At 42.5% G+C, this 24909-nt stretch overlaps 1 protein-coding gene across 1 annotated transcript in view; it reads left to right on the forward strand.

Annotated features, from left to right (window-relative positions):
- Positions 1-11484: 11484 nt before the first annotated feature.
- Positions 11485-24909, forward strand: part of Scgdelta (sarcoglycan delta) — a 185127-nt gene continuing 171702 nt past the window's right edge. Inside the window, exons 1-2 of the mRNA XM_033335856.2 lie at positions 11485-12750; positions 13937-14121. Coding sequence (XP_033191747.1) covers positions 13945-14121 — 177 coding nt within the window. The 5' untranslated portion in view covers positions 11485-12750; positions 13937-13944. The remainder of the gene's footprint in view (positions 12751-13936; positions 14122-24909) is intronic.

The following is a 24909-nucleotide window of genomic DNA, read 5'->3' on the forward strand; positions in this document are numbered from 1 at the left end:
TGCCGCGTCTCGTCGCGAGCATCAGCGCGCGTTGCCTTCGTGCCTGTGTTACTTCGCTAACTCGAGTTACTTGGATAGACGTGTACGTGTGAGAAAGTGCGAGAAGAGAGAAGGGAAAGAAAAAATAGGAACGAGTCACGACGCAAAGGGCGAGAAAGTAAAAGAGTAGTGGCGAATGATGGCGAATGATGGCGAAGGATGGCGAAAGATGGCAAAGGAAAAGGGGGAAAGTGTCGTTGACTATAGGAAACTTGCGACTTTTTTTGCTCTGCTCGTTAATGTGAAATTTCTGAAGGAAGCGATGGAGCCTCCGCCGGATGTCACGTCACCGACTTTCAATTTCCGGAACGTGGCCAGCGGGGAGTACTACCGCGTCCCTACAAATGAGAGTCGCTGCGTCTTCTGCCGATGATGCTCCGTATACGCTTCAAATTGATTGTCACTGCGTCGAAGGTGCAAGATGTATGCCGGTTTCTCGCGTAAATCGATTCCCGGCAGCCATCGTAGGGACGAACTACGGGTTCGAGGGTCGATCGTGGGCCAAATATTACTACTCCTTCGCCGATAGCGACACCGATTGAATTTTTTTCTGACAACAAAGGTCTTCTTTTTTTCTCCCACGCTCCCGACGCAGAAGCGACGTGACCGGAACGATGGTCGCTTCTGAAGGGACGAAGCAAGGAATTAATACTCGCGCGTTGAAATATGAGAAACACTCGGTTTTAATTTCGTGTCAGTGAAAACGAAACGTCGATTTCTCGTTTTTATCCCGTTTTTCTTCGTAACTAGAAAGAGAGAGAGAGTGAGAGAGGGGGGGATGGAGAGAGAAGAGAGAAAAATGATATGAATTCAAGCGTGTAAAAGTTTGACCGGAAACTCGTTCAGATTCGTTGGTAATTGTTGCATTTTGCGTGGTCTAAAGTTATATAAGAGCGACACCTCGTCAAGCCTCTTTGTCGGACTATTCAATGACGTATTTAAAGGGCTGCTGTCTTGGGCGTTTATCAACATCGGAAATAGCTGTCCTGTCTGAACATCGCCCAGGGTCAGAAAGGTCCAATTCCTCGTAGATCACAAATAGTCTGCAGTACACAGAGAATGTGCGCGCCGCGCCGTCCGGAAATTTGGAAGTTGACGTTGCTTTCGGGGGTTAGGGGATGCGGTAGGATGCACCGAGTTCGCCGACATTGAAAAACCGATGGAAACGCGTAATTCACGATGGATTTGCGATAAATCCGAACCGATGAACGACATAATACGGTGACCAGTTAATGGATGAGACAGCGGAGCTAATTTGACGCGTGTACTAGCCGAGCTTGGACACTCTATCGCGCGTTTATTAGCGCAAAATGAAAATACAATGACAACGTGCTCCACGATACGGGGAAAACATAGCCATGAAATTTTAGTGGAGATATAATTGTGTTGTAACGCATAAACATCATTTTGTAAAATAATGTTGGCTTTGTGTTTAACGGAAATGCATAATATTACGGATTGTAAAATTCTTTCGTTCGACAGGCTATTTCGGATTTATTTCTTCTTCTTAGAACGTAATCGGTAATTTCGGTGAATCGTATCATGTCCTGTCTAAAAGCTTCTTATCCAATTCCCAACAATGTGCCATAACACCTAATAGTATTCCTGTGAATACCTTTTTTGTCCCCTCTTTCGGCGACAAGTTGCGGGATCCAGTTTGCCGTTGTGGCAATTTTAATACAGTCTCTGAACCGCCAGGACAGTATCGCGTCGCGAAATAGAGTGCCCAGTGAGTGTGCGGGCCAGATATCGTGTAAGTCGGACTTAAACCTCTCTTCGCCACTTTCGCGGGACAACTTGCACCCCCTCAACCAAGAGAACGACCAGATACCAAGCGGCCAAGTACCTCTGGTTTTCATTTTAAAAAGCCTTTCTCCACTTGTTCCGTGTTGCTTTATTAATCAGAAAATAAAATTGGAACGAATTAGTAAATAATTTCGAGTATAATTCTGCCATAGCTGTTAAGGGAAAATGATAAAAAGTTGAAAAGAGACGCGTGAAATTTCTGTGACAGTTTTCTCTCATGAGAATATAAAATATATTATATAATAGGATTATTTCGTTATGATCGGGTAAACTGTTAAATTCTTTTCAGGCTTGCATATGACAAGTATAATCTTTAGTAACGTGGTGTAAACATGATATCGAATTTTATATAGAATGTCTTGCAAACTGTATTCGACATTAGTCATTCCTTTTGATAGGTTTGACACGAGCGAAGTTATAGACAGCGCATAATCACCTGCTGATCATTATTCAGCTCCATTCATTGCGTTATCGTGTTCGAACCGATCCGTGATTCGATCATGCAATATCTGGTAGACCATTTGTAGTCATGGCGCTCTATCGGGTCATCGTAATAGTTTCCATAATTCTGAACTATTTACAACTATTTACAACCATTTACTTATTAACAACTTGTATTATTTTTATTATTTCTTTCAATATTATTCCACAATATCAAATTCATTTCTAATCCAGCGCGTCAAATTTCCTTCGCAATGGAAGACGGATTTTCCGAAATTTTGCAATCGATTGTACAATACTTTCCGTGTCAGGTAAAAACTCTTCCAAATATAGGGGATTTGGTTGGCAGCTGTGTAAACGCACATGCATACGTATTAGAGACACATAGAAGCTAAAATAGCGATGTACGGTACAGAAGCTGGCATTGTTGTCGAGGTGAGCTCGCTGGTAATGAAAAGAACTCCAAACTCTGTCTCTCTGTACTTTACCCTTTCTCGTTCTCTCTTGTTACTCCCTTCGTCCAATTTCTATCTTTCTCTTTGTTCCTGTAACTGGCGTTCTCTTCTTTGCCTCGTTCACCATGTTCTTCTTTCTCTCTTTCTCTCTTCCTCTCTCATTATCCCTTGCGAAGCCCGGGCGAAGAGAAACGAGCATCCGCTCCCGCCTCTCGTTCTCCCTCGTTCGGCTCGGCCTCTTGTTTTAATCACAGCGCCACAAAGTACGCCATTGTCTTGCCAGTATCGGTCTGAGAAAGTATCTCAAGAACAGCACAGCCATCTGTATGCACGGTCCAGCGAGAGCTGATTGTAGAAAAATCCGTCTGGGAAACCGCTTGGCTCATCGCCGAGGGTGCACCTGTTTCCGCCGTAGACCGCTAATCGGGCCAGATCAAACATAAAGGGAATCGTTGTCTCGCGAACTGTTTCATTATGTTCTTCCCTCGGTTTCGAGTGATTCGACGCGCTTTTTCCCCCCTTGTTCGAGCTAAATCGACGATGACGACGACGATGTCGTTGTCGATGTCGATGTCGATGTCGATGCCGATCGGCCGTGTCCGTTTTTCGATGGAGCGCGTGTCACGAATACCCGATACGACTGTACGTCGCGGCGTTCTGCTTTCACGCGCAAAATCATCGGACGCAGAATCGGGAAACGTAAATCGTACGGTAAATAGCGCGTGTACGTGACGTAAAACGTAAACGCGGTTGAAAAGGTTGTCGAAACGAGGCTCGGAAGCGTCGCATCGGGAAACCGTTGGTCGATTTCGAACGATCGCTTCGTCGCCCTCGGTACCTGTGAATTGTATCGGTTTTCGAATGGATATCGGCAAATCTGATGATTTGATTGTAATTTCGTTTCATTTATGTCGTTGGAAATCACGTGTGCGTACGACTATCGGGTAGCTCGCGGTCCACCGTCATAATCTAGGACAGAAATTATCAAATTGAAGCTCTTCGTATGTGCTCAGGATCATGTTGGCAACTCGGTATTAATAACCGAAACTGGGTAATCGAGCCAAGATCCTTTGCTGCCTTTGATCTCGAATGTTGTTTCGAATCTCGCACGAAATTGACTATCGCGATACGCGTGGAAGCGTATGTATGTTGCTAGTTAGCCGGAATTGGTACGACCTATTTATCGGATCGTATCGTTCAAAAATACCTTAAAAAATCTATTTATGGTTATGGAATATCGCGTTCGAGTTTCAGTCAGGGAGAAGTAACAAGTTTAGTTCGCCAGTATCGTTTCCTGGGTTCGTCGTTCATTGGTGACAACAGTTGGAGCGTAGAAGCTTTTTTAAGGCATATAGATACCGACTCGGTTAGGAGCGTTCGATTATGCATTGCCAAGGTAACGCGAGACGCAGTGAGATGCAAGATTCGGAGACAAACGCCCTTAAAGGAAGTATCTTGGTAGCTCGAGGGAGCGAAGCAGCGCGAAGGGTGAGGCAAAGGTTGGATTGGCGAGAGGGCAGGGGAGGACAAGTAATTTCCTTGGCAGAGGCGTGAGAAGCATGCCGAAGGGGGTGGGTAGAACGCGAGAAGGTGGTCCAAACTAAACTAAATAATATTGATGGCCAACGGAAATTGAAAGCCGTTAAGGTCTTCAGCGTTGTGGTGCGAAACGGCGTTGCTGCATAAATAAGACGGTGTGCATTAGGATTAGGCCAGTGTCTCTCAACGTTCGATCGTTCCCTTTTTTTTTTTTTTAAGTAATGAAGCAAATATTATTTAATACTTTTACTATAGGGACAAAGTTATTTTCCAGTGTTAGAGAATCGATCCGTGTTATTTCTTCGTACAGTTATCAGATTTTCACATCTTAAGCTAGAACTTTGAGATATAAGCGCTCAAGTTTGGCTGTTAATTTCCGATGACTCGGTGTATCAGCTTCTTCTAATTATCAAACTTTTAACGGAACTACGACACTGGCAGAATGTTAAATCGCTCGCTCGACTAACACACAAGCATCGGACATTATTAATAACGCAAGAGAGGAAAACAGCGAAATCCTTAAAAATCTTCTACGTAAAGCCCGTGAAACATCGACTCGGACCACTGGATGCTCTTCAGTTAGCATATTCCCCACGAAACATATTTTCTTGGATGAAAAATAGGGAAGATATTTAAGCTACTAATTTATACCAAGCCGGTCTGCTGGCCACGGATATATACGAAAATATAGGCGGGTGGAAAAAAGTCGGTACGTGGGAAGAGGGAGGTGACGGTATTAGAGAGATTATGATCCCAGGAAAAGCACGGTCAATCAGGAGATGGGAGACCGAGATAGAATAGACGGAGAGAAAGCCAAGCGACTTTCGAGCCGCACCACATAGAAACGCCGAAAGTTTTCACGGAACAAGGCTGGAATCGTTGGTTCATGCAAATTTGACGTAGACGTATAGCGTAAATGCTGAAAAATGGCTGGCTTAAAATATGCGAGAGTGTACGGCCAGCGATAGGTGAAACTGTAGCTTGCAACACGCGTAATAAGTCGGCCGATGTTTCAGACGGTCTTCTTTCTCTTCGCCCGACGAAGGTCTACACTGTCTCACCAATCAACAGTTTAGCTGCATGCAATGGTGATCGTGTCGCCGATCGTTAACTATATATTTCGCAACGGATAAACATAGGGATAAAATAACTGCGCCGCACGAGTGTAGCTTGCAAGTTTTAGATAATTTAAATCTTTATAAATATCGCATATCGTAAAAATTCGTTGTTATATTCGATGGTGTAGCAGTTCGCTAGGGTTGTTTTACATTTAATAAATTCTCAAAGCGATAATTTCAGTGGTCAGAAGTTCCATTTGAATGCGTTAGAAAACGTTCCCTTTTGTTCCATTTACGTTTTAAAATCCCATCTAAAGTGGCCCACTGGTTTTAACGCAGATAGATCACGTTGAACGAATAATTGTTACATTGTACCACGTATATTCAATTACATTAAAAATACGGCTTCTAGTTCATCGACAAACGCCGCGTACGGTTCGTTAATTAAGATTGTCCGGTTAATCAGCGTCAAATGTTCCCATCACATGGTCAGGACAGCCTGTTTCGCATTTCACCATTCATACGGTATCTGAATATATTTTCGAATTTTATAACGATCAACAGGTTAACGGATACGCATTTATCCCTGATACTCTGCACATTCGTGTCTCGTGGAGACCATTTTGCGATTAATATTCGATCCTCGTTATCATATGTTATTACCGTTTAATATTAATTGCAGATTAGAGTGATTTCATTGGCTCGAAATAATTACGGTGATCGTTGCTGAAAAGGGACGCGCTTGCCTATCGCAAGCTTCTCGTGTACGTAATTCATCGACGTGTGCGTACGTGCTACCTTCGAGATCCAAAGGAATTCCACAATCAGTCATTCGAGATATCGTTTAGGCGCGCCGTGACTGAAAAGGGAAAAATCTCGTCTTGGCTTCATTATCCTGACAATGGCCGAAGCCACGACTTCCAACGCGACTACCTTCTCTCTTTCACCATCTTCATTTCTTCGATGCCTCTTCTCTCGACGTTTACCCCACCGAAAACCATATAGAACCGCGTACTACCACCACGTACCGTTTTCCCACCCTTCAAGCCCATCTCGACCGGCCGATGCACGCATAATAGCAGCGAAGCTGTGCCCATAAAGCGGTATCCCATCATAAAGGCCTCTTCAATCCAAGGAACGCGGAGAAAAAGGAGAATTGGAATGAGAATACTCCTCTCCATACTTCTACCCCTTTCTTGAGCCTCCATTTCTTCGTTTCGTTTTTCTTTCTTGCTTTCTTTTTCTCTTTATTTCGTTCATTTGATTTTCACATTTTTCTCTAATCTTCTCCCTTCTTCTTCTTATCCTTCGCCCGTCTCCTTGGTCTTTTTCCTTTACAATTCGACTGCGACGGTGGTGGTAAACGTTTTATGGCATTACTCGAAGAAACACGCGGACCTCGAACGTAAGAGGAAAGAAAGAAAAAGATATGGCTCGGTCGGATAAAAATAACAACGGGGAAGGAAATACAACGGAATTGTTGATCTTTTAGCGAGCTGACGCTTTTAATTCACAAGGATGCCGTCTCTTCTTAATTATGTCCCGCCGTCGCTCCCGTCTCTCATCGCCCGGCGGCTTCTCTAATTCTATGTTTTGAAGTTTCTTCTCGCCCTTACTGCGAGGCGGCAGCTGCTTCCGCAGTTTTTCATCTGGAAATTTTCTATTTTCCGCCGACCACGGGGATTTTTTTATGATAACGTTCCGCCACGTCCCCGCGCCCCTTTTTCGCTAGCATCCTTCCCCTCCGATTTCGTTTAGTCATATTTTTTTCTCTCTGCCGATCCAGGATTCCGTTCTTCTGCCTGAAATACGCACGCATAACGCGTTTCGTTTTAATTCCGTGCAATAAAGCCGTTCGAAATCACCTGACTCATCGAAAAGACGGTTGACGATAAACAACCGAAGGGGGATACATGATTTTCAACGATATTATATTCCCGACCGACGTTGGATATAAATTTTTATGCAATAAAATAGCCGAGCTCGCGAGGCCGGCGAAGAAATAAATTCGACTCGATAGTATCGGTATCTTCTTCCATCTGAAAGGGGCTATGTCGTATAGATAACCCGACGTAAATGCCACAACCTTGTCCTTGTCGTGTTCGCGGAACGTAATAAAAGATCCAGGGAATTCACGAAGGAAAGACGTATAGTGGGCGCGTATTGCGATGCGAATCGTAAGAGGGGTACTGGAAGAAAGTGACAGAGGGTGAAAGAGGCGGACTGTCCCTGGCCGTAGATAGGGACCGACTTACGAGCGGCTTATGTTTCAATTTGTTCAACCTCGAATAAAATCGCGTTTTACGAGACATCGGGACACCATCGTCCGAGAGCAGTTCTCCTCGTTTCTCTCGGTGAACCATGAACACCATTTTTTCCCTCGTTAATAGAACCCTGTTAGCAGTGGCTACCATGGAATCCACGGACCTCCTCGCTGATTCCTTAAATTCACGCTCTTTCCCTTGTGAATCGTAGAGCGAATTAATCCGCACGTCTCTTCCGTGAAGCTAATTTCTCAACAGCGCGGCGAGAAACGAATTCACCACTTTTGCGCAACGGATTAATTTTCCTGGCGTTGTAGCGTATCTAGTATTGCAAGAATTTCTCGAGATTCTTAATTAATACCACGCAATTGCAATTTGTTCTTAAAGTATCTACATATATGTAAATATCGATATATCGTGAAATCGTATTTCACAATGTTCGCCAAATGTTCAGATTTTAAGATGTTTTAATGGGTTGTTCAATGAAATTTCATAGTCGTTATTAGTTATAGCTGGATGAATCGAACGAAAGTAGAGACGTTCGTTCCTCTTCAAGTGAGAATCTAACCGGAATTCTTCTTGTATGTGAATTTCATGTAAAAGCATCGTTGGAAACGATGTCGTTTTCGAATTCCGCTGAACTTCATCGAGTCGTTCCAACTTTTCGTGGTTTGTAGAATATATACGAAGGGGGGTGAATGGGAAACGCTGGACGCGAAAGTGACTACGTATTGAGCTGTATCTGGCGCGAGCAATCAACGGCGGAAGAGACAGGATATTCTCGTGGTTGTTCGCGAAATGCACGATCGCAAAGATCGTTCGTAGCCTAGAGGTATCCGCAACGATCGGCCCAAAGTACTTCCCCGTTCGTGGGCTCGATTCGTCGTGAAATCTATTCATTCCTATCGTTTCAATCCCACTCTCGTCTCAATAGATTCAGACGCAGTAGAAACAGTCAATCAATCTGTCTATTCCTACTCTTGGCTCTATCGCTTCACTGTCTGGCTGTAGTCTACGATGGTACGCTTTGCAGATGTACGAAGCGTAGGACGAAGAAAGCACGAACGGTAAAATGGACGTAAGAAGATAAACGGGACAAGAGTGGAAAGGCGAAATGAAAGGATTAAAAAAAGAGTGAAAAGAATAAAAGGTCGATCGTACATTCTGTGATTGGTATTTTTGAAACGGTATTGTCTCATCTTTGTTAAAATCATTCTCTTCTGTTCGAATCGTTTCGCTGTATCTTTTCATTCTTCTACCTTTCTTGATCCCCATTACTCGCGTACCATTTGTTCGGTGATTTAATCGATCGAAGGCGTTTCGACGTGCACGTTCCACGAGATCGAGGATGCGAAAATGGAATCGTGAATCGATCTTCAACAGGTACCGCTGCGTCTCTCTATCACGGGTCGACTAATATAGAACGCAGGATTTCAAAAAGAGGATCACTCGTAGATACGATGGAATTGTCGAACGAGTATATAGGCAAACAACCGAAGAGATCGATACGAAACGAACATGTCAGTCGAGGCGGAATAATAACGAGATAAAATAATGGCGAGGCGCGGCTGCGTGTAGTACATTCTTCGTTTGTGCGCTGAATAAACAAATTCTAGTAACGACGCGACGTTACATTTTACATGTTCCTACTGAGCATTCGGAAAGATACATTCGAATGGCTGTGTTCCGACAATGTTCCGACTATGTTGCGGTTAATAGAATCTACAATATATCTATATCTGTATGTGTAGAATTAACGAGTTCACCGATGGAGCTTATTAAACGAATCCCGCAGATACGATCCTTCGTGAATATGACACTTGTCGCGCGTCGACCTGGACGTAGGTTTGCCGAGTAAAAAGTAGATGATAATGCGAAAAAAAAAAAAGAAAACTGGTATGATCCTGCAGCATAAAAAGCGCGACCGCTGCGCTGTGAAAACGGAAAGTTTATGGAGGAAGGACGCGGGGAAAAAAGTTGCAACGGCCGGCTGGGGGAAGGAAAGTGCCGCAATATCGTTCTTGCAATTTCCTTGTTTAGGTGACGATCCATTTTATCAGGCTGGTATTAACGGCTATTATTTCTGTACCTGACTGCCAGACTAACCCAAGTTCATTTTTTTCAAGATTGAGTTATATACTCCATCTCGCCGCTCTTTTGTTTTTTGTTTTATTAGGATAATAAGGATCTCTCTTTCAGTTACGTAATAAATAAAGGAGATTTAATGGCGCACAATGTTATCCCGGAGCTGGATAAATCCAAGTCCTTCTCAACTACGATTTTATTTTAAACGAGTCCTTCTAAGTTTCAAATGTAGTCTGATTACAAGTTTGAAGAGATAGTTTATAATGTATCATATAGCAGCTAGTCTCTGTCAATAACTTTTACAATATGCCTGCTTAAAAATAGTATGTATTTAATGCATCACTACGATTCTGGAAGGTTAATTAATATTTACAGCAGTTATTAGACATAGTTGACGTAATCAGTTAAAGTTTAGAATGTTTCGGTAGTTAGAAATTTGTAGAGAGCTCAAACCGGATATAGTCCATTCACTTAAAAATATTAATTGAGTTATATCGTAGCACAATAAATTTAGACTTGAATAGTGGAAGGGAATGGTATAAAAATGTACTACATTACTCAGGCATTAGGTCATCGTTTGGAATAGTTCGACGTTCGTAGTATGGACGTTGTTCGAAACTTGTACTTTTCTTTTGGCATAGTTTATATGAATGGTTTTAAACGTTTACGTCATTGGAAATAATTAGAGACATAAATGATAGTTCCCTGGTAAATAATGGACATTCTTTTTAGCGACCTGTTTTTATTCAATAGCAGTAAATAGATCAAGTCGTTTAATGCGCACTATAGAAATGATAAGAAGTATTATTCAGCGATAGTATTATTGGTTATACGTATATTTTCCATTAAACGATATTTATAGAAGATTTGCCAACGAATTTTCGTAACAAGATGGTTCTTGTGGAAATCGATTGAAAATTAAAAAATTTAAACGATGTCCCTTCATTCCAACAAATTCAATCAGTTTATATCACGACCAAATTTTATAAATCGTACACATGCAGCGGCTCTGAAAGGTATCGAAGTGTTCTTATCAGATTCTATGTATTTCATTTTTATATTAACAAATCTTTGTAGCCATCTCAAAGTATTACTAAATAACACAAAATTGAACTTAATTAATTATTATGCACATCAATGCTACGTATTTGCTTTACGCTGTACGCAAATCGAAGAAAATTTTTCGCCCAAAAATTGATTCACTCTGGAAAATGCACAAATCATTTTTGAAAAAATCTTCCGCGACATTTACCCGTAATGTTTATCGAGTCCCTTTCTTCGTCGATCTACTTGAATTTACTTGGCGAAATACCCGCCAAAGTTCCGCGCCAAACTGGACTAACACTAGATACTTGTCGCTCGCATGATGCCATCAGGATGAGCTTATTCAGTGAAGGCAGAAAAGAGAACGGGTTGAAGGTAGGAAGGACAATGGTTGGAGAGAAAAGAATAGCCGACAGTCCGGGAGATAAACGGCGAAGGTGGTGATGGAACAGGACAGAGAGTATTTAGTTGTGTATAGAAGAGAGAAGCGATGGTTGAAGGGAGCAGGAGTAACTGTTAGAGAGGAAAGGAAAGGAAAGGAAAGGAAAGGAAAGAGGGGAAATTGGAAGGGAGAAGGCATCGGTGCATGCGCAAGAATTTCACACGTGAGCCCGCGAATCCGCGAGAGGCTCACCTCGGGCGCTAGACGTCCTGGCGGTTCAGTGTCGTGCGCGATTTCGTATGCGGCGCTTGTCAACTTCCGGCCGTGACGGGCTTCCACGTACAGGGTCGATCGTTTCGATTCTAAAGTTTTGTCAGGTAGAAGATAACAGATAATTGGAAGAACGTATTAAATGGAAGAGATGTGTGGTTCGATTTATCGGTGAATCATGAGCCAGGAACGAAACGAAAGACCCGTCCCTACTTCCTGCCACAAAAGTTATCCTAAAGAGAACTCTTGACTTGGACGGTCGATGATGAATGACTTTTGAGGCCGAGAAATTAACTAGGATGCAGCGTTTCGACGACGGTCTGACAACGAAACGAATAAAATATCAAACAGCCCGTCTGTCGTGAGTCGGTAAAAATAAAAAGAGAGAGAGAGAGAGAGAGACAGAAACAGATAGAAAAGAGAAAAGTGAGAGGCGTGCTGCGTACTCTGGCTGGAGAGAACAGGAAGCGAAAGGGAAAAATAAATTCTTTGTGGGAATCGATGGTAACGCGTTAGTATAATTGAAATCGGTAGCTGGCTCGCGGAACAGGAACAGTAGAATAAATTTTCTGACAGATTAAACTGAGCCGCGGTAAAGTAATTTCCTCATTAACGGAGGGATTAGAAGAGCAGTGGTACTCGTGATTCTACCGGTGAACTTGAACTTTTCATGCAGGAAAACATTCTAATCGTTCGATTCGTGGTAGCGTAGAAAGTAACAGGTTTCGGTTAGTCTAAAAAGAATACGGCTGATCGACGATCGAAAAAAAGCTGCCCAAATGCAACGAGAAGATTGAAGATCTCTAACGAGATTCTGAAATCGATTGCGCGTGCTGAGTTATTTCAGAGATCAATAACATCGTCGATCGTCGTGCGACGGCCGTTATTATCTTTATCATCGCTCATACATCGCGCGTTCAGTAACCGTCCGATTCGGGCAATCGAGCCACAAGTTGGTTGATGGTCTGCAAATAGCTGGACAGCGGCGTGCGGTAACTGCAAGAAAAGCATCCTGTGTATGTGCTACACGATGGAATCCCGCTCGTAATGACTCGTAATTGCGCGAAGGAGGAGCCAACGTCGTGCTGGAACGATTTAAGGAACACCTAGCGCCACCCTCTCTCCCCCTGGCTATAATGATTAGGTGCACGCGACTTCAAGGATTACCCGGTTGAAGTGTGGTGAGCCAAGGATAAGAGATTGCGGTGGACGTATCTGAATACGGAACGTCGACTTTCCAACCAAGATAGGTTATCGCCATCCGAGTATTCAGTCGGTGTCCTACGTAAATTACAGATCGACCGTGACGCTGTTGTAGCGATTCTACTCGTCGACGTTGAGAGGGTTCAACCAGATTTAATTAAGGGGTATGTGTCAGCCATAGTACTTTCTATTCGGCCTAGATTCTCGTCTCGATTTTATTTTTTATCTCTTCGTGTCGAGCTTTTGTTTCCATTTTCGTCATTCTGTTCCCCTCCTATTACTCCTTCTACCCTCCTTCGTTCGTCGCGTTTCTTTTTGCTTCTTCTAGCGTCGCGTGTCTGGCCGGGCCGTGGTCTCGCATCATTCTCCTTAATGCTCGTCGACGACCCGTAAATCCTCGTCGGCTGGTTCTTTCCTCCTTCAGCTGCCGCTCTAGTCCTTGGCGCGTTCTCGTTCTCCAGCTCGCGTTTCTGTGGCCTCAATGAGCTTTCATCCTCGAGTTAACGAGCTCGATTACGTTCGTCAGATTTCTTTACGGCGACGACCGTGTTTTCGAATCGCTGCTTCGTACGTCCTGAATGTTAATCCTTTCACGGTAATTTTTAGCCCCGCCAGTGACTGTGTCCATTTGTTGGAAAACGTCCTTCGGAGAGAATGTTTTCTTTAAGTCGTCTAACCGACGGAAGCAGATATAGAAGAGACGAGAACAGAAAGAGTATATCGCGCTCTTCGTCGAACCATTGTAACGTCGTCGTTAACCATAATTTCACGAGCGCGCGATAACAACTTCGCTAGTAAAACCAATATATTCCGGCACGCTCGTGATGCAATTAATTATATTACAGATACCGCGATTACGAGGAATTATCGAAACGTGTAGCCCTCGAAATTTCATTCAGGCCTCGCGTTCGAATACCATCGTACCATACTGAAATAACGAGGCATGAGCATCCTCTTCCTTTTTTTTTTTTTTTATCTACTTTGTCCTTCGAAGAAGTTGCACTAAAAATTATCTAATATCACTCGAGGTTGCGCAAGAGCCGGAAACCGACTGAATAAAAGTATTTCACGAAGACTGACCCACAGTTAAAAAAATAGCTACCTATTCGTTTGGAATACTTTTGGAAGCATTCATAGTTTCATGTAATAGGCTTCATTAAATCCCAGCTGAATTTCTTTAAATTCCGCTCTTCTTTCACGATCAAATATTTCTCGATGTAATTCACATTCAAAAATATAATTTTTATGTACAATAGACGTGGGTACATTTTTTCTATCTAATTCGAATGGTAGTGGTGGAATTGTATAATTTTCATAGAATCATTTTCATAGGTTTATTTTTGTTTCCAGGGGCGAACATGGACACGTCGCCTACGTTGAGTATCGGTGGCTCGAGGGCTAGAGCAGCGCTTTTGACTACCAGTGGTACCGGGACCGGAAGTACCGATAGACGTGTCGTCTTTTTAGCTAGTCAACCGACCGTTGGGAGTAGTCACGAGACCAAGACTTGGCCGCACCATTGGTCACCGCATACGGTATGTACTGCATTATTTTACGATCGCGCATTCATTACGTCACGACTCTCGAGATCTCGCGATAAGGTCACTTTTTTTTTTCTTCTTTCGCGCAAATTTCATCGCAGGTAATCGTTAGATGTATCGTCCGTGTGTATGTATATGGCAAGCGTGTGTGCAGGGTCGTTTTAACGAGAAACATTAGGTAAATTAGCGTCTATGGTTGGGGTCGTTTGAACAACGGTCGTTGGTTCGTTCGATATTCATCAGAAAGAATAACAGGACTGAGGACGGCTGACTATAAATTTGGATTCCGTAAAATGTTTAAACGAGTCATGGAGTGGGTAAAGAAGGGCGACAATTTCGATCGGTTCGCAAACCTTTACGACCTACGGATTTACAGCCGATGGTGGCATGTAGCTCGTCGTTGCGATTGAAATTAGAACGATTGATCTAACGACACGCTTCGCTCGGCATAAGCACTTGAATGCGCCACGCGGAAATATGCGGCGTGTACATGTAACAGGCGACACATCGAGATGGATGGCGGACTCTGTTGTAATTGATGCACGGCCGTGCTGACACTCGAGATCATACACGTCGAGAGACGATGAATCGATCTAGTAGGTTCTCTAAACAATCAATTCGCGCTGCTTACAGTTGAAATTCCATACAACTTGTCCTACCGTTTGACGATGACAGGAAGTGTCTATAATGCATCGAATTAGAATTGAACCATTAAATCGTCCAATAAGTTTGTGCCATTCCTTACGGTACTATTTTGGTTACGTTCTCGTATTTTTTAAATGACAATAAGCATTGAAGAGGCTTTGAAAATCTTGAGAAAATACTGGACGATAGAGTACCGCTCGTAAGTGGTACAAATATTGTTTTTAGCAACTACTGTTCTATTTCCTTTATGAATTGCTGCATACAATACTAGATGTCGAAAGTATTCATTATCGAACGTATAAAATTAATTGTTTTGGTCGCTATTCGCTTCGCAAAGAATGATAAAAACATCGCAGCACGAAATCATTCGACGATCTAAGAAATAAGAAGAAATTTCAGAAGAAATAGTTTTCAGATGTATCTAGTCATGTTTCGAGTATTAGTAATTTGTCAGTGTATTATAGCACAAAATTGAACGGGGGATTCGATTATGACGTAATTAATCTGCCCCGTTCTTATCAGACACGTAGTCTAACAACGATACGGGCTGGTTGTCATAGCACTTTCTGTTTGCTCTTGTGAAACGCTAGCTATTCTAAAGATCTCCGTACCTATTTGATAGAGAAAGCATAAGTTAATTATGTGTGGGATATACGAGACCGTGCAACGTTGAAACCTAAAATATCTTCTCTTGCACGAAGAAACATGTGCAATTTTTTATCACATAGTGTTTAAAGAATAGTATAATAACGATATTTTATTAGCATAAATTCTTCAAATATTTGTTAAAGTAAAAGAAGCAAAAGTATTAGCAAAATTTTTTAAAGTAAACGTTAAGTAAAGGAAACCTACTCTGATTTTACAAGAGTCGCCTCTCAAAATAATGAGAAGAACACGGTGCATTGTAAATCATGTTATAACATCGTGGTAACAAAAATACCAAAGTACACTCTTTCACTTAAGACAATATTTTCTAACATGTTATTATTGCCGCTAACAAAACAAACATTTCGTCTCTGGAACATCTTCTTTCTTTATCGAAAACAACGGGGATGAACTTTACCACTAACGGTCAGCGATTCACCTTCTAGAATATGTTGTGTACAAAAATTCGAAGCCAATCAAGAAACTTCTAGAAATCTAATACGACTGAATGTTACGATCGTTGATTTAATAGCTACGAATGTTTGGACTCTAGAGACTATCATTTCAATTGTATTTTGCTTCGGGCAAATCAGATTGCTTTAAAGCACTCCCCCGAAATCAAAACTTCTCTTCTACCTGGATCTTTTGTCGAGTTATGTGTTCATCGTAAAAAGTGATAGTCAGAAATTTATATATTCGATCGAACATATATTCAAAAGGAAAACTCCGTTGTTATAAGTTTCCAATGAATGTCATCGTTTAGAATAGAGCCAGATCTTTGCCGTGCGTCGCTTTGCGGGCCCGTTTGCGTGCAACCCTGGTAAAGGTATACTAGGTCATCAGAAGTCTGCTTAACTTATGGAGAAATTTACATAGTTATTCGCCATACAGGACGAAGATCGTTATAGATTGGCTCGGCGAATTCCAAAAGCAAAATTACCTGGTTCAGAATCTCGTTACTATCTCTTGTCCCTTTAATATTCTGCGATTAGTTGGAGCGAACTTTTAGTGGCAGAGATTGGTTTAGCGTTGGTATTATTGATTATATATATGCATATATCTTTTTTTTTATACCAGGAATCAGTTATAATTCGTATAAAACGTGAAACGAATGTCGGGCATTATTCAATACGCGCGTGGCTTGCTCTTATTTCGCGTAACGCGTCGAAATGGAATAAAATTGAAAACATATTTAGAAGCAGCGCTCGTTCGCAAGCGCACGCGCCAACACACGAAACATTTCACGCGTACGCGTTCGCGATAATGGTGTTCCTTTACCGTCGGTTAGATCCATTCTTCTAGCATGTTGTCAAAGGATAATTCGCTTTTCGCCGCTTGCCAAAATAAATACGTGATATTTTGAAATAATTGGAGCAAACAATACAAGAGAACAGAGACTGTGTGAGGGAATATACGAATAAGAGAAGTTCGACGCGGACGCAGATCAACCTGTATGGTAAAAGGAGGGTCGCGGTATTATTTACACAGCTATACAAACGCGACCACGATAATCAAAGATAAATGTTGTTGGCCCGATATATTACCATAGTAAAGCATTCTAAAGTGAGATCTGTAGGTTTGTTTCGCTAATCGATCATTATGGGGGTCCGCGTTTCTATCTATTCGCGGATGTGCACTGGCAAAGTTCTTGATAAAAGACACAGTTCCGAGTGACATCGTTCCATGCCACGCACGAAGCAATTGCAGCCTACCAGCAAGAATAATTTCGATCATGGAGTAAGATTCAAAGTTTGGTGTTCGTGAAAATCATCAACGAACGGTCGGTGCTTCTCATTTACTCGCGTGATTTCCCTCCGTCCGTTCTCGTTCTCCGTTTTTCTTCTCTCTTTCTTTCGCGCTCCTTTTTTTATTTTATTTCACATGGGCGAGGAATCTACCACGAACGTCAATGAAAGTTCCGATTCCCACGAGCAAAAATTTCTGAGTTTCCGCCGCGGACACGAAGTTCGCCGCACCGATTTCCCTACAGCTGTAAATCAGGATCGCTCGATGACATTTTTCCACGAACGTTCTACACCTCTCTCTCTCCTATTCGCGAAACCAACCCCTCTTCTCGATCTTCCTTCCACACTCGTAGAAATTTTTTCTCCCTTTTACAATCCTCTCATATTTCTTTTTTCCTCTCGACCCCTAGGTTCGAGACTTCGCCTCTAGAGTTCCATCGCCGCCATTCGTGGCCGCCTCGTATATCCGCTAACGTCCATTCATATTCCACGGCCCGCTGTGTCTGTCGTATCAACTGTTTTGTCAGTTTTCGGCACGACCGTTCGATGAATGGGACTTCTTCTTAAACTTCCTTTCGCCGCTCTGCTCCTTCGTTAAAATTATCGGTTCCACTCCTCTACCCCCGAACGTGCGCCGGATAGTCGAAATATAACAGAGCAATCGATAATGCAAAAATAATAATTCTGTTTTTCCACGAACCCACCGAGAGATATCGTGCTCCTATTATATTGTAGCTGCTCTCTGTTTTGGTAATTTTTGCGCCTCGCCGCGCCGTTGGCATAACATTAATTCATTCCGTGTTGCTTATATCGTGTTTGTTTTTTCCATACTTCTTCTTGTCCTTTGAAGCGTTCAGTTGATATAGGAATCTCGATTTTTTTGCTGTAGCTACACTTTGGTTACATGGAATATTATTTCAAAATTCTGATTCAATCCGTTACTTGTACATGATCTATTATACGTGTACGTATGCGTGTGATCCGGATTTCTTCCTCAAATATTTCAAAAATATTTCTTATATAAAATATTTCTTTCTTTGCTTGAAAGTATTAAAAAACAGTATTTTTACGAGAGTCCGCCTGATCGATCACAAAACGGAGTTACTTAAAATGCAAACTCGTTGAACGAGGAACGAATTAAAGAGCGACGAGGGGACGCGATGAATTCGTACCGGTGGCAGTCTATCAAGGATTTTATTTCCGCATCCGGACAATGGAGAGTATATAGCCAGGTCGGAGAAGTTGGACGCGCTCGACTTACAGAGACAATGTAAGGTGTGCTCAGGTTGATCGAACTGCTGCGATTTCTGGGGCGTTGATATATGGAAGCCTATTTATTTGGATCCTGGTCGAACGAAAGCCTGTCCTGTCTTTCGTACAATGCTGCTTAAGTGGCGGAGGTACACGAAGTTCGAAGCCTGACAAGGAGATTGGGGGACAAGGGTACTGAATTAGTGCCACTCGAATACAACTCTACGAGATTGATGATTGCCAGTCGCGTCGCGTTTCTGTCCCCTTCTTCCTCGATTCGTCGCCCCTGTCCGGAGGAAATCGACATTTCACATGGGCGTCATGGTGTTATTGAACCTTTTAGAGACGCACAATTAACCATTTAATAGCTGTCGACCAATCGTAGCATCGTATCGTGACGGATATTACCGCGAGGCGACTAGTTATCGAGATATGAGCTGTGATATTCTTTTCACGACGGAACTCATCAAGCATACAAATTCATTTGAATATTGCAGCTTGTCAAAGCGAGAGTAAAATATTCAGTAACGGGCTCGTTTGCACATCTATACGACGATGTCTAGATAATCACGTTGGTGAAGAAAGTATTGGTATAGATGCTGGAATATATTCGGTAATAAAATGTGACGATAAACTTACAGCATCATTATTAATCATAATTTTATTATTATCGGTGTATTTCTCTTTTTCTCGGTGCGATATTGTACAGAGGCGCTCATATACGTTTTATCGACTCTTTCAACGCCTCTAATAATGTCCCCATAAGATATTCACGATGGCGAGACTGAGGCGTTACGTGAGACGTTAGTAATAATTTTAGTGGCATCGCGGAGAGGTACCTTAGCGTTTACGCGAAGACGTCTACGCAGAATTAACGTGTTCTTCGAACCATTAGAATCGGCACGGGACGATATTTCGGTCTAGAAAATAACAGATTTCCTATTCTCTCTTCGATGGAACGTTGGTGCGTGGTAGGATGGAATCCGTTTGACTATGATGGGATCGAGGTATATTTTACCTTGGCGCTCTTAAGACTCGGCTGGTCGTGCAGAAAGATAGATTTTTCTAGTAAAGTCGCGAGTTCTCGAAGGGCCGGGACAGAAGCAGCCTCGAAATGGAATTCTTCGGCGGCTGAGAATACGCGAAGGCACCCTGTGCTCGGACAGCAAGGATCTAACCAGTAGAATGAGTTGGCTTTGACCCCCACCGCCCGACCTCGGCTCGGAGCAAATTGAAAATAGGAATTGGTCCTTTGAAGTTCGAGCAACGACCCGTCCATAATCTTCTTAATAACTTTCCCTCTCTCTCTTTCTCTTTCTCTCTCTCTCGAGGATCATTTTGATTCTAGTCGGCTATCTCTTTCTCGGAAATTGCTCGCTATATGGTTTCTTAGCTCACGAACCTTCTAGGCTGCTTGATGGGTGGTACATCCTATAGGAACGTAGTACGATGTTCTAGCCGTAAGTAAAAAATTTTGGTTCGTCGTTTGACAGAAATGAGTTCAGATTTCGAACGGAGGAAATCGAACGAGAATACATTCATGGTATAGATTTTTTAAATCTTTCAATTCGTTCTTTTCATTGATTTCCTCGGATGATGTAACGCGATATAAATATACGACACGAAATACGTTCATCGTGCAATTTAAGAATTGGTTTATATAGTTGGACAAATGATAAATATACGTCTTTAAATGGAATTACTTAGCAATGAGTTATTTCTGAAATGTCAAATGGCGAATCCAATTCGTTTCTGGCTAATAAAAGTATGAATAACCTAAATCTAGCGGGAGGTTGAATAATTTGTATTTATTCAGGCCGGAATGAATTTCAATAGTCAATTTTTAAAGTCAATTTCTCATAATTTAGCGATTATAGATGAATAAATCGCCCGTTTAACCCACAGAAAAAAATGTTACCCTCTGTTGGCAATCTGTTTGATTAGGAACCAACCAATTTTTCTGCATTCATTGGACGACTGTTAGCCGCGACAAATGCTTCAAAGTGATTTATTAATGGTTGTAAAGCACGTACCGACCAACCAGGCCGAGCCATATGCGCGCTTTGTACACTCGGAAGAAGTATTTTTTAACGAGCGTAACATTTTCTTTTTAATACTTCGCTAACGACTCGACCAGCGTTACAAGGGGATGAAATTAAAAATGATTTTGCCTAAGGAACGTTCTCTCCGGTCGGTTCGTGGGAAAGGAACGTGTGCAGGATACGAACGAAATTATGCACGAAGGAACGGAATAATCTAGTTTTCGAATATTATCTTCTTCTTTTCCAACGAACCGTTCTACCTCTCACAGTGAACGTGTTAATAAATACATAAAAGTCTCGTAACGCCTGTGTAATTAGACCTTCTAATGGCTTAATTTACGATTGTATCAGGGACATTCGCGATCTTCCATTCTCTGCCAATATTTTATTCGATCAAACGTCAAGGTACGAACACTGTACTACGTCTCTACGGGGTTCTTCACTTTGGGACCATCGGTCGATTTCTCTTCGTCGTGAAAAAAGAACTCGACGTAACCAGCGCACGTCTCCCGATGCAACGACAATAATAAAGTATCTAGCTCAAGCGAAGCCCGGAAAATAGGCGTCGTAAAGTGAATTCATCGCTCAGCTATGCGCACGAACTTGTCGTTAACGCGACAGCCCATTACGACTTACGACTTACCTTTTCTGCTCGCGTGCACGCACGAAACTCGCCAGTTTTAACCACGGTACCGTGGAGTTTGCGATAGACCGAGCTTGAGATCGACTTCGAATTTCTTGTGGCAGGAAACGAAGGATTTCGCGCTGTTTACTCTAGTCGAAAGTTTATATTATATATTTTGTGGGTGAAATTATTATATCTCGAATTGGTTATATGAGGTCGCGTAACGAAGGAGGTAAACAAGATACATCTAGACAAAATAGAATAGAAACATTTAAACATTAACATAGACATGTATACTCAGAGTCGGAATCATTAAAGCAGTACAAGCATTGTGACGACGTGGTCTAACCTTCCATATATTATGTTGTCCCAAAAATTTCTTTCCATTTATAGTACGATCCATTCTGTTCTATTGAAACAAACAAAAATGGACAACAAAACGGATTGTACATAATTGAAGAAAATAATATGAAAGTAAAATGTTGTACATCTATTATTTCCTTACAAAACGAAAGAAACTTTTGAGATAACCTAATACTACGTTAAAGTATGTAATCAAAAATTAAACACTTGAGACTTCAGAAGTATTAAAAGTGGAACAAGACAGAGCCCGTACAATACTTCTTTTATCTATATCGTCCTATTAACCATCTTCTTATCTCTGTACACTACACGTTCCATGGAACATAATGGAAGGAAAAAGTTTGAGATAGATTACGTTAAACGCTTTATATATTTTTGTAGAAATTCAAGTTGGGGAAATATCGGAAATATTTCTGGTGTACATATTCCATTTAGTATGTTTCATTTATTCCTGAATTCGATGTTAATCGTTTGCAGACGAATTGTCTTCCCTTCCGTCGAAATAGCTGGAAAATCTGGCATGCTTTTCCTATCATAAGTCCGTCCATGCACGAAGTTATTTAGGCAACGTTAACGTTTATTCGCGAGATTCTGAAAATTCAGTGGACGTGGAGCTGCACGGAATTTTCAACGGTTCGCGCAAACCCGTCGCCAACGATTCACAGGAAATATCGTACGTATCGTTGTCCGACGGGAACATAAGCAAACGTAGTGCCAGGAAATGACATTGGCCGCAAAACCTACGAAACGGGCGAAGAAAGAACGACAGGAAAATGTCTATCGGTTGGTGGTTAGATAGGAGTGAGCGAGTCGTTAATTTCATTTAGCGCGAACCACGAATTCGATTAACGTCACGCCTGACAATCGAAATGATCGTCGACACCTCGACATTGGCTTTCATCGAACAGGTTCTGCTTTCCATCCTCGCGTTATCCGCGGCCTTCGCGTTCCCGATATTCGTAAAACACGCCCGGAAAATGTAAGTCGACAGTGTTTCGATACATCATGCCTAAGCAATGGTAACGTTTCATTGGCGATTAAAATAACGGTGAAAATCGACGAGGCTAAGTTTGAACAGCGATTGCACGTACCGATCTTGTAACTTTTAGTAGGATTGATACTTTAGGCAATTTTAATACCAGTGTTGCGAGAACTTGTTTCCTTTTCAATGGCACTTTATTTGCAATTAGAAGCATCATATGCGATCGCGAACGTCGAAGAGACTCCTTACCTTTCTCTCTCCCCGAAACAACGCGAAAGAACCATCGCCGTGTTTGAACGAAGGATTTAAACAAGCTGCAACAAGAATGCACAACGACGAACGGCTGTTTGCCGGAGTGCGCCTGTTCCGTCGTATCCGCTTCAGTCACCTCGAGAGCGAGGGTGTCGATCGACGCCGTGCTTGACCCCGGAAGACAGGTCGTTAATTTTTTACACGCCTTGGCAACCGACTGCAATGCAAGCCACCAGGCCCCTTTCACCTGCCGTGAACCGAAGTGATTAAAGATGCACATGCAAAGTCCTGCGTGGCCGTGTGCCTCGGCGCTTCGTGCTCAGCCGTACGAAGAATTCCCTCGCGGAAACCTTATCCGGCGAGTATCGTACCGGGCGTGCTCGATGCTGTCGCATAAATCATTGGGCAATTCGAAACGGGGTTGAAAAGAAATTCAACCCTCTGCTCAACCTGTGATTAATTCTATTCGTTAAGCATGGATGGACCTTGTTCTGTGGACAAACCGAAGCCAATTCCTTCGTGAATCAGCTCAAGTCACGATAGTGGGTGGTTATATACAGGGACGTGAGTAACCAGAGATAACAGCAATGGGAAGGGCATCGCGAAACCATAGGTCGTGTACGATTCTCTCTCGTTCCACTTGGCTCGCGATTCCAATTTAACGCGGCCGCATCCGTTCCTCTCAAACTCGATCGTTTCTTCGTTCGCTCGTTCATTTCTTCATGCTCGTCAAGCGAAACTGAAACTTCGCTCGTTCGATTCGTTGGTCGGTTCGTTCGGTGGTTGGTTGGCTTCAATTCTACCGCGGATCCTGCCAACAGGAAACGTTAGGTTCGATATCGGCCGGAGAATGAGAAAGGAAGGGGTCGACAGCGAGTAGTTAAGTAGCAGCGAAGGGTAGTCAGGTTTAAGCGCCACCTGTGCTTGTCAATTAAGTTTACGCGTCTCTCGACCCAACGTTGTGCAGCCTGTCACCCAACCTCCACCATCACCCTTAGTTATTCTCGTTCTCGACACTCAAGCAGTTTCACCCTGTTCCTGATCCCGCCGCTTTGTTTCCTTGTTCACTTCTGTTGCCCTTTCTTCCGCGCTGTTACTTCTTCCTCGTTCCCCTTAACTCCAAGACATTTTCTCGCTTTTTTTTCGTCGGTTTCCTCTGCAAGCGCTGCGATCTCGACGAGCGTTATGAATTATTCGCTCGTGGAGGTAAAAATGTCTTCAACCACGGAAAAATTCGACTATGAGATACGTTTTCAGCGGCTTTGGTTCGCACGTTCGACGATAACGCGACGTAAATATAAAATATTACAGTGTAGTAGTAGAATTATTTTTCGAATTTCCAAATCGTTAATTAAGAAAATTTATGATCCAGCAATAAATATGAAAACGTCGACACGGATTTTTTCCATTCGAGGTTAACTCTTGTCTCTGGTGTTTTGGGGTAAACATCAAAGTGCAGCGTAGTTTCGTTCACCCGTGTTTGGTCTCTTTGGTCAGCCACCTTCTAGTTCCATTTACGTTACGACCTCTTCGAAATTTTATGCTCTCAAGGGAAAATATTTTCTTCTTTTTTGTTTTTTTTTTTTTTACGAAAATGTGGACACAGCAGCTTTCTGTTCCGTGGTTTTCGCAATTTTGCTTTGTTCCCATTGACTGTGTATGATTGACGGAAACAACTACGCCGAAATACAACATACCTCCCGGACGAGCAACGGATCGCTAGCGTTTACCATCGGGGAAAAAATAGCTCTCTGCTACCAATCGTGCATTCAGTGTCGCGTCTTTTTTACATAATCTCCCGTAGAGCTTCGTACATTAACTTCCGTCAAGATTGTCAACGAAGGTGAATTCTGTCTTTTTCGATGGCAGTTACCCGACACGGACCCTTAAAGAGTACTTCGCGTGATTGTAAAACCTGCCATTCCCTTGGCCCAGTCTGAGCCAAATCAGAAGATACGAGTCTTTTACGATGCAAGGAATCTTGTGTATCATCCAGACGCACTCCTTGAGTAAGCACAACGCGGTTATGTGTCGTTCCGCGGCTCGTATGCGCCGTGTAATTTCTCGACGTGTGGCATACACTCGCGTGAAATATGATCGTTTCCTGTTAAAGCTTCTTTCTCGGAATTGATTTTTATACGTATTGCTACAGATTTACGGGGGCGTCGTAAATTACATAATCCTGTATTTTTTAAAAGAAAATAAATAGAACGTATTAAGGCGACATCCCTG

Source organism: Bombus vancouverensis, chromosome 6, assembly GCF_051014615.1.
Source record: "Bombus vancouverensis nearcticus chromosome 6, iyBomVanc1_principal, whole genome shotgun sequence".
Lineage (NCBI taxonomy): Eukaryota > Metazoa > Arthropoda > Insecta > Hymenoptera > Apidae > Bombus > Bombus vancouverensis.